The 10,729-nt window shown below is 31.9% G+C and overlaps 1 protein-coding gene across 1 annotated transcript; it reads left to right on the top strand.

Moving 5' to 3' along the window:
• Positions 1 to 343: 343 nt before the first annotated feature.
• On the top strand, positions 344 to 1,900 carry LOC107899276 (uncharacterized). The gene is made up of 3 exons (XM_016824946.2): positions 344 to 493; positions 596 to 701; positions 807 to 1,900. Exons 1-3 carry the CDS (start codon positions 455 to 457, stop codon positions 950 to 952), a joined length of 291 nt encoding a protein of 96 aa, XP_016680435.1. The 5' UTR covers positions 344 to 454; the 3' UTR covers positions 953 to 1,900.
• Positions 1,901 to 10,729: the final 8,829 nt, after the last annotated feature.

The following is a 10,729-nucleotide window of genomic DNA, read 5'->3' as shown; positions in this document are numbered from 1 at the left end:
GCATGTTCCTGCAGATTTAACACATTTATTTATATGAAATTATTTTCAATACTTACATTAGATTTGAAGTTATGTCGAGTCCGGACAAGTTATTGCTTGTTTGCATTCATAGAATCTTTTTCACTCGACCTACAACAGGCGTTACCAACTTGGAGACTTCAAATTCTACATCAACTAAATCATGGCTTTTATCAATTAAGCTTACAATAGTCGACAAAAATTCTCTCTGTACTAGCACAATCGAGCTTCGGACAGAAGAGTGGTGCTTGGTAATAAAATCTCATCTCCACCAATCATAGACATCGTCCCACGTGGGACATCGGACCCAACCAACAACCTATGACATCATGTCTTGTTTCTTCTTCATCCCCCTGTTTCCTCTATTATATAATTTCCACTCTGCTAGTTCTTGGTGGAAAAAGCCTAAACTCAGTACCAATATTTGGATGATTTCATGAACATGGATGACTCTTCTGCTTCATACATCCATATGGTAAGTATTATATAGCAATTTCCATAAAGTTATAGTTGTTTCCAAGATGATCATGTATGTATGTATGTATGTATGTATGTATGTATGTATGTATTTATGCAGGTGCATCATCTTATAGAAGAGTGTTTGATATTCAACATGAGCAAGGAGGAGTGCATGGAAGCTTTGTCTAAGCATGCAAGTATTAAACCAGTCATTACTTCAACAGGTTCAGTCATATATATATATTTGAACAGAGATGGTAGATTTGAACTCTTAAAAAAGACTAGAAATTATAATATGATTCTGAGTATGTGTGGTTTTTGGTTAACAGTTTGGAATGAGTTGGAAAAAGAGAACAAGGAGTTCTTTGAGGCTTACACAAGAAACAGAGACCAAAGAGCTACAGACATGGAGAAAAGGCAAAGGATCCAGTTCAGGGTTAATGCATACATGAGGGAGAAAGGCAATAAGGACTAATTTAATGCATGATCTATGAGCTAAAAATCAAGATTTAGACTTGTTTAAGTAGTTCTTGATCCATAGTTGTAGAGTTTGTATAAGCAATAGCCTCCATAGCAGAGGTGGTCCAAAATTTCAGTTCCTACCCGGTGTTGAGCCAACAGTATCTAAGGTAAAACCCTCACCGCTCGCTGTCAGGTCAGCTTTGTTAGAACTTGCCTTTAGTAAAAAAAAGTGTATATATTGTAATAAAATTCATTACATTTGCAATGGCGATTTAACTTTTTCTTTTTGGGGGTTCTGTTTTGGGACCATTTTCAAAGAGATGACAGGCGACTGTGTATCAATTGTCAGAGTCTGAAGCTTTTTCTGAAAGGAGGGCTCAATTTATAGTCGTTTTTTTTTTAAATTTGCTGTGATTCGGATGTAAATGATGCGAAGTATGCGGTTGAGAAAGCCAAGCTTTGGAACAAAAAAGAAAAAGAAAGCCAAGTTGAAGAAGTCATCCACCATGGGTCAAAGATGGTTTGAGTAAAATACATCTCTTCTTGGGTTGAGTTATAATAGCGAGATTACTGTTTGAATGCGAGGAAAGTGAGCTATGGTGCGTCCAAAGTTTGACTTTTTCTGAAAACGATGGAAATTTAAAGAGAATAGAGTAAAATACTAGCTAAATGGAGAAGATAAATGAGAATTGGGAAAATATCTAGAATTATACTTGCTTTTGGGGGCTCATTGGAGCAACAAAGGGTTAATTCTTTTGTCCTTAGCCACCAGCTCTGGCGGTGCATCAGTATGAAAGCTATGGTTCGAAGATTGTTATTTGGCCACTTTTGCCATACTAGGTCTTTAATTCTCCTCATGGCAATCTGCATTGTACCGGCACTGATTGTATAGGTTTCTACCTAATGTTGGTTTTAAATCGATATATTCGGTTTCGATTAAAATTTTAATAATTTTCAATTATTTTGATGTCTTTCAATTTGTTTCGGTCAAACGAATGTATATTGATTTATTCTGATTGATGCAAATTTTAAATTTTTTTATTTTAATCATTTTATTATTTTTATAATTACATTTAAAATTAATAATTATTCAATTAAATTAATAATTTTAGAACTTATATTTACATATAAATATATTTATATGGACGTAATTGAAATATATTTGCATGTATATATAATATACAATATACTTTTTTGCTAAAATAATCTTTAATTTGTTAAAAATAAAAAATTGAGCTGTAAATTCATATGTGAAAAACATTTAAATATTTTTATGATTTATCAAGAAAATAAATATTAAACACTATATATGCGTGTGAAAAATATATAAAAACATTGATAAACTCGAAACGATACGTCAAAACATGCCAATATTGATACATATTAATACCAAAACAAAAATCGTATGCCCATCACTACAGTACAGACTACATTAATCCTTACACTATTCTTTTTTTTCTTTTTTTTTGAATTTATGATGTTTTGATTTTAACCTAAATTATAATTTCAAACACAATAAAATTGATAAAGAAGATCTTTTCAAATATTTTAAATTGAGATTTTAACCCAAGTTAAAAATGTAAAATTTTTAACTTTTTTCACTTTTGAAAAAAAAAGTGTTTTTTAGTTAAATTACTTTTTTATGGGTAAACTACTCAGTTTGTCACTGAATTTTTAGGACGTTTTTATTTTGGGACCAAAATGAAATCCTTGTAATTTTGTCACCCAACTTTTAGGGCGCTTTCATTTTAATCATTCAACCGTTAAATCTCTAATAATGGTTGACCATACACGCCACATCATATTTACACTTTCATTTTGGTCACAAAAAAAATCTTTTTTTCTAAGTCTTGATTGAGGTAAAAAAGAAGAAGATTAAAATGAAAAGATTGTAGAAATAAAAATAATGCATTAAAGTACTTGTTTATTGCATTGTCAAAAATTCTAAAAAAAAAATTTAGTATTGATATTTTAAATTTTAAAACATCAAAATAAATTAAATAAATTGTTGAATTTTTTTAATCTTTTTATAATGTTAATCGATTTGTTATTGTAATATTGAAATTAATTAAATTAACTAATTTAATCTCTTCTAAATTTTCAAATTTTATGTTAGGTTTCTAAATTATTCTTAATGAAATCAATTGAAATAACTAGTATTTAATAATTTTCTAAAAAAATTTAAATTTCTTTTGATTATATAATCTTAAATATTTCATACTAAGCTAAAAGAAAAAAAATCGTTGCAATTAATTAAATTAAAGGTAAATACACAGATAACCACTCAACTATTAAACATTTTCATTTTAAGCATCTAAAATAAAAAGTTTACAATTTAAATATCTATGTTACCCGTTAAAATGATAAACAAAAATCTTTCGTGGTAAACGGAAATCTGAAACCCACCTCTCCTTTTCACCTGCCTGCTTGGTGCTTCCATTGCCTCCCTTTGGGTGGAGATGAAGCTCACGCCGAAATCCAAAAAGGTTCGGCTTTGCCTTCTTCTCTTGTTCTATTTTCTGTATTCTTTAAGGTGAATATTATTTCCATGGATTTATTGATTGCAGTTTTGTGCTTCAATTTGATTGGATAATGAAAAAGAAAGCATATCTTTCATTTTAATTTGCTCGTACTCCTTTAAGGAGTTTCTGATAATAGAGAGTAAAACACTGGATTAACATTCTTACATGCTCTCCTCTTGTTTTCCATTTCCTTACCTATTTATTGTTTTTATAAACGCCAAACTCAAAAACCCCTACTCTTGTATATTCATTTTGGCTATTATAAGTGACAGATTTCCTTTGAGATTCATCCCTACATATTGTAATTCACTTGATTCTTATGCTTATTCTTAGAAACATAGGGTTTCCAGTGGGTCTTCCCCGAGCCGAGGTTCGCTTTTTGCAAACTTGTTCAAATGTTTCTAAGTTTGGGGTTTGTCGAAACGGGGAATGATGAACCAAACATGTGTTGGAACATTTTCAAATATTTATAATGTTTCAATAACTATAAATGAAAGGGTGTAATTAATCAAAAGTTATATTATTTAATTTTTTGAAAAAGAATTATAACTATTTAAATAATATCATTTAAATAGTTATAATATTAAATAAATAGTTATGTGTTTATTTTAAAAATATTATTATTCAGAAAGACACCTATTGAAAGATGTCTCTATGAAGAGATATGAAAATTCCTATAAATAGGAATGAGATTTTATTTGGAAAACACACCAACACATTCTAATATTCTTTCTTTCCTTCCTTCATTTTCTAATATTATTAGATTATTCTATAAAGTATTGATGCATAAATCTTTTGTAGAAATTGAGTTTCTTGTTATACATTGCTCAATGCGTAGTGGACTATTCTCGTCAGTGCAGAACGCAAATAGTCATTGGTTTCATTGTATCCTCGAGGTTAATTTGCTTAGAACTCATTTGCACACCGAAGATAGGTGGGGGCGAATATAACCTTAAAGATAGTGGCTTGATACACGCCTTGGAGCCTTTCCTATTTCTTCTTTTTCTGTTCGAGTTTCGTTCGTGTGTTCGAGATTTTCCTCACCGGAGATTTGTACTAACAATTTTAAGGTTATATTTCATGATGACTACCACAACACATGAAAGTGGAACACTAAGGAAGTTGGTTTCCAACTTCGTCAAACTTGATCGGTTTGATGGTGGCAATTTTCGACGATGGCAGAAAAAGATGCTCTTATTATCAACTTTAAAGATTGTTTATGTTTTGGATACTCCAAGACTTGAAGAGAATGAAAACGAATCTATTGCTGCAACCTGAGAAAGAAAAAAATAGGACAATGCTGATTACATGTGCATGGGCCACATATTGAATGGTTTATCTGATGGTTTGTTCGACACCTACCAAAACGAGGTCACCACTAAAGAATTATGGGACAAATTGGAAATAAGATACATGACCGAAGATGTTACAAGTAAGAAATTTCTTGTCAGTCGTTTCAATTATTATCAAATGGTTGATGGTCATTCTGTTATGGAACAATTCCGTGATATTGAAAAGATGCTGAATCAATTCAAGCAATATGAAATGAAAATGGATGAAATTATTTTTGTATCCTCCATAATAGACAAACTTCCTCCATCTTGGAAAAACTTTAATAGAAGTCTAAAACATAAAAAAGAGGAAATATCTCTTGAGGCTTTGGCAAATCATCTTCGTATTGAAGAAGAATATCAAAAGCAAGACCAGAACCTAAATTCTGAAGATGCCAAAGTGCATGTTACGAATGAAGTACAATGTAATGACCCAAAATTCACGGGCATCGAAAAATTATATTATCGGGCCTCCGTCTTAGCAAACCGAGTCCGTAAATAATTATTAAGAGAAATTGTGAGTTTAGTAGTATGTTTAAATAGGCTTTAATTAAGTGAAATTAGCTCAACTTAGAGAAAATAGTAAAAAAGACTAAATTGAATTAGGGGTAAAAGTTTAATTATAGATTAAAATAAAATAAAGAGGATTAAATAGGAAATTATGCCTATTTCATTAGGTGAGCCGACAAATGAGAAGATTTTTATTATTATGTATTATATATATATTATGGTTTTATATTAAAATAGTGACAAATGTATGGTAGTGATAATAAACATGTGTAAAATACATGAAAATATATTTGTAATATATTTGTATATTTTCTTAAATAATAAGCAAAAGATATTTATAAAATAAAATAAAATAAAGACAAGTGTAAGGTGATGATAAAATACAAGTGTGTTAATTAGAATATTTACATTTGTAATATATGTATTAATTTTACTTACTATTTAAGTAATATATATTTGATATAATTATATATTATATTATTGTTAAATTAATAAATAAATATAATACAAAAAAAGTAAAAAGGATTAAAAGGGTAATTAAACCAAAAGCATAATGTGAGACGGTTAATCCTTAAAAATTATATTATTAAATAATAAAGATATTTATTATGTTTTATTATTATATATTATATTATTATAATATTATATATAAAGTAAAGTAAAGAAAGAAAACAGAGGAAATAGAAACAGAATAGGGGACAAAACAGAAAGCAAAGAAAAAGAGAAAAGAAAAGAAGAAGTTTAAGGTTTTCAAGGTTCAATTCTAAATTGGTAAGTCAAATTAAGTTCTTTTCTTGTAATTTTTGAGTTTTTATGAATCTAGAACAAAATATTATTAAGGATATGCTGAAAATTTTGGAAGTTATTAGATTTTTAGACATTAATTTTGCTAGGTAAAAGTGTGAATTAGAAATTGAATTAATAAAATTTCTAATTAGAATTGGGAGATGTATTAAATTGTAAAATAAGTTATAAATTTTATATAATAAGGACCAAAATTGCAAGAATTTCGAAATTAGGAATTTATGATAAAAATTAGATAGTCAAGTTTAAGTTTAGTTGAAATTGAGTAGAAATGAGGTATGAATTGAGATAGAAAAATAAATGAATATATTTAGGGATTAAATTGAAATTGGGATGAAAGTAAAATAGAAATTCAAGTATTAGATGAAAAATTTATATTGTATTAATGATTATGGAAATGATCTTAATTTTTCGTAGCTAATATCGCACCCGAGGCATCCACGAAGAAAGGAAAAGAAAAAGTGGACGAGGAGTAGATACGAGAAGCACAGTTTGCATTACTATAATTCAAATTATTTATTATTAAATGCTATATTTTAATTTATATGTATGGTAAGTGAAATATAAGATAAGTATTATTATTAAGTTGAAAGAAATTCAATTGAATGAAGAATATATGTGTGAAATTGAAATGAATATTGACTTGAAAATGGAAAAGTGAATTTTGAATTGAATTGTGATTGAAAGTGAAAAAGTGAAATTGAATTAAAATGTGAAATTGGAGACCCTATTAACTAATCGGGCTGAGTCGGATATAGTTGGCATGCCATAGGATTGGAAGAGTTTAGGGATACTTCGACCTCGAGTCGATGAGACACTGGGTGTCACTATATTTCTTCGGATAGATTCGATGAGGTACTGGGTACCAACTTTCTTCGGCTTTGCCGATGAGACACCTGGTGTCAACTATAGCTTCGAACTATCTGATGAGGCATTGGGTGCCATACTGGAGTGTTTGGTTGGATCTATGTATCCGTCAAAGTCCGAGTTTTGTTAATAGGGTAAATAATGAAATGATAAACCGAATGAGTTGATCAATAAAGCTACTGAAATAAGAAGAAAAAGTTAAATTGTGAATTGAAATGTGATATGAGATTGAAGAATGAACCTAAGGTTCATGATGTATCCAAGTTCAAATTATGGATATATGATATTAATTGATGAATTGTTATTGTTGAAATATGAAATTTGAATTTAAATTTATATGTATGATTTTTACATTACATGTTTATTATTGTTATAATTTGAATTATGGTAATACCACTGAGTATAAAATACTCAGCGTACGGTTGTTTTCGTGCGCAGGTCGGTAGAAGTCAAGAGTCTCGGTCCAGCATCCGAACAATCCCGACTCCAGCATAAAGATTTTGGTGATATTTTCTTCCTTTAAATGAAAGTGGCATGTACATAGGGATTATAATGGTTATTTTGGTATGTTATATAATTTTGTTGTAAAGAAAGATATTTGGTGTTTTGATGAATAAAGTAGTAAAATGGTAGAAATTGTTTATGGCATTGGTATTGAATTGGAATGGCTTGAATAGTTTATGAACTAATTAGAAATGATAATAGGGTTTTCATTAATTAAGTTGTTAAGTCAATATGTCAAGTATGATTTAAGTATATTTGAGTATATAAATGCATTGACTGAAATACTGGAATTGGTTTGGTTGCGATATGAAATTTGCAGGGAATGTTCAATATTTATAAAGAGGTTATATTAAAAAATTTTTAAAAAATGAATGATGTAACACCCCGAATTTTGGGCCTAGAAGAAATAGGTTTTGAACAAGGGAATAGTTAGGCGACTGCACATAAATATTTAGTTGTGCAAGGAGGTGACATAAATGAATGTCTGCTTTAGTGGTTAAGTGATTTAGGAGCGTTTAGAAGTGTTTGAAAAGTCAAGGGTTCAAGCCTTGGCTTATGCAAAATTTTTATTTTAAGTGAATAAAATCCTTAGATCTAGATAATAGGTTCTTAAACTATTGTGGTTAAAATATGATTTAAAGGAGTTGTTGGTCTAGTGGTAAGGGGCGTGTGGAGTGTATATGGGGTCTAAGGTTCAAGTGGTGGCACATCAAAAAAGGAGTATTTTGCTGCCTAATTCGTGTGGGTGGTAGAGTTGGATTGAAATACTGCTAAATGGAGTTTGAACTGGTCATAGAGAGAATTGAGGATGGATATTTAGAGAGATTTGAAGAGAAAATATTGGGATTTGGGGAGGTTGTTGTTGTGCAGAGATAATAGTAGAAAATTAAGGGATAGGAAGTGGATGGAAAGTGTGTAGATGAATTGGAGGGATTTTTGAGATTTGGGGTTGTTGCCGATTTGGTGAGAGTTAGAATTCGAGTTTCATTCATTTTCTTTCAACCTTGGTCGAATACAGCTTCTCTCCTCCCTCACCATTTTTCTTTTCGATTTTCTCTCCTAGTCGATTCTCCCTTCTTCTTTTTTTAAGCTCTGCCAAATAGCTCTCGGCTTTAGCAAGGGTTTGTTAATCAATTGGGAGCGCACGGTTTTTATCTTCCTCTCCCTCAAGTGCTCTCCATTGGCCGAATACTGATAGATTAATCCCGATTCTCGATTTTTTGTACGCTACATCTCTGATCTGTAGTCTGTTTTATCGTTGTTGGTAAGTGGTTATGGTATGATAAGGAGTCATCTGCTACTTTTTGAGAAACAATATGGAGTGGTGAGTGGGGTGCAATTAAGATGGTTTGTCAAGTATGAGTCTAATATAAAGATGGTGACTTTTGTGTAGGTGGTGGTCGAGGTTGATTGGCACATTGTTTGGGAACCAAGGGTGCGATGATCATTGATTTTCAAAATAAGAGTGTTCAGAACGAAGGGAATCTGCAAATCGCATTAGGTGTGTAAACACCCCACTGTAACTGTAGAACGGCAAAAGCCGAAAAGACAAAAATACGACGTTTGAGACCACACGAGCACTTTCATGGGCGATAGAATATAGAGGCCTCCATAAGCATATTCATGGGCTTAGGCCGTAATGGGCCACGTTGGGCCGAAATGGGCCGTGTGGGCTTAATGGGCTTGTGGGCCCTACACGAATGAAATCCACGATTTGTGGCAAATACTGGACTGGGCTATGTAGATCTCATAGCCGTGGCGAAATTTAGGCTGAACGGGCCGCACGAGCGTGTGGGCCCACTTGGGCCGAGTAATGAGCCTTGGGCCCATTTACACTGTTATGACCATTTAGGTTACCTAAGTCGCTCGAGGCGACTGTGGATCTTTCGAGAGGTTGATATCTGCACCGATACCTTAAAATAGGTAAAATAACAAAAAATACCGCCATAAGATAAAATGACCGAAATACCCTCATAAGGTAAAATGACTGAAATACCCTCATAGGATAAAATGATCGAAATACCGCTATAGGGTAAAATGATCGAAATACCCCATAGGGTAAAATGACCAAAATACCTTAGGAGATGAAATGACTGTTATGGCCTTATGTTATGTATGATTGATTTGCTCTATGATATGTATGACTATGATTGAGCATGACATTTTGCATACACGTATGATATTATGTCACGATATATTGTATGGGAAGGGTTGTTATATTTGGAGGAAGTGTACCGTACTGATAAGGTTGCACGGGTTGCCCAAGATGACTGTGGACCTACTGATGGCTATATGCCGTTTATTTTACTAGCAGCTTTGCTGCAATACTAATTAGTGTCGCAACCGGTGCTAATCTTGGTGTGTCTAGCTGGGTGGGTCGATTTTATCCCCACATGGTGTGTTTGGCGGGACTAAATGGTGTATAGAGACTGGATTGGGTAGGATTTCTAACTGCATGTCTGCACTGATTAATGATTTTTTACTGTTACTACATCGATTAATGATATTACATACTGTTCACTACATGATTGATATATGTTACTGTTATGGGCCAAGGCCCCATTGATACTATTACTGAAATTAGGCAAAGGCCCTACTGATTACTGGCATTGTGATGGGCTCAAGCCCAATCGTTTACTGTTACGGGAAAGGGCTTAGGCCCAAACTGCATTTATCTACTATTTAATTGATTGTTTGCTTGTTAGGGGATTACACACTGAGTTTTCATAAACTCACCCCTCTGTTTAACTGTACAGGTAATCCTCAGTTGTAGGTAAGTCGGTGCTACGAGGGACTTGATGATGGCCACACAACCGCATTAGCTTTCGTTTTTAGCCTTTGATTTATAAGTAACTAAATTTGGGTATTTTTATGTAAAAAGGCTTCTTTAAAGTTATAAACTTTAAATTGAGGTTTTTATTTATTTAGTTTGATATAAACTGCTAGTTGTAGAAAAAGACGGGTTTTCAAAAGGTAACTATTTTTAAAGACACCACATTTTCGCAACATTTCCAAAAAAATAACTTCCACAATAAATGAGATTTTGGAAAATTTATAACGTTTTAAACATGATTAGCTTTTAATGATGCACGCTTAGAAATGAACAACCCATTTTAGAATCACCGTTTAATAACAAAATGATTAATTGATTTTAAAGATTCCAACGACAACAAGTTTTATGCTAAACACCTCAATGTGACACCGCCAGGTTCGACCATAACTCCTAGGTCGGGTTTGGGGTGTTACAAATGA

This window comes from Gossypium hirsutum, chromosome D04, assembly GCF_007990345.1.
Source record: "Gossypium hirsutum isolate 1008001.06 chromosome D04, Gossypium_hirsutum_v2.1, whole genome shotgun sequence".
In the NCBI taxonomy this organism is placed as follows: domain Eukaryota; kingdom Viridiplantae; phylum Streptophyta; class Magnoliopsida; order Malvales; family Malvaceae; genus Gossypium; species Gossypium hirsutum.
The sequence above is the reverse complement of the archived record's forward strand: the minus strand, read 5'-3'. Positions and strand labels throughout refer to the sequence as shown.

Bases quoted from the DNA above. Each gene is read 5' to 3' on its own strand.
- LOC107899276 (XM_016824946.2), top strand. From the start codon at position 455: ATGAACATGGATGACTCTTCTGCTTCATACATCCATATG. The intron at 494-595 runs GTAAGTATTATA...GTATTTATGCAG, and splicing joins CTGCTTCATACATCCATATG to GTGCATCATCTTATAGAAGA. The intron at 702-806 runs GTTCAGTCATAT...TTTGGTTAACAG, and splicing joins ACCAGTCATTACTTCAACAG to TTTGGAATGAGTTGGAAAAA.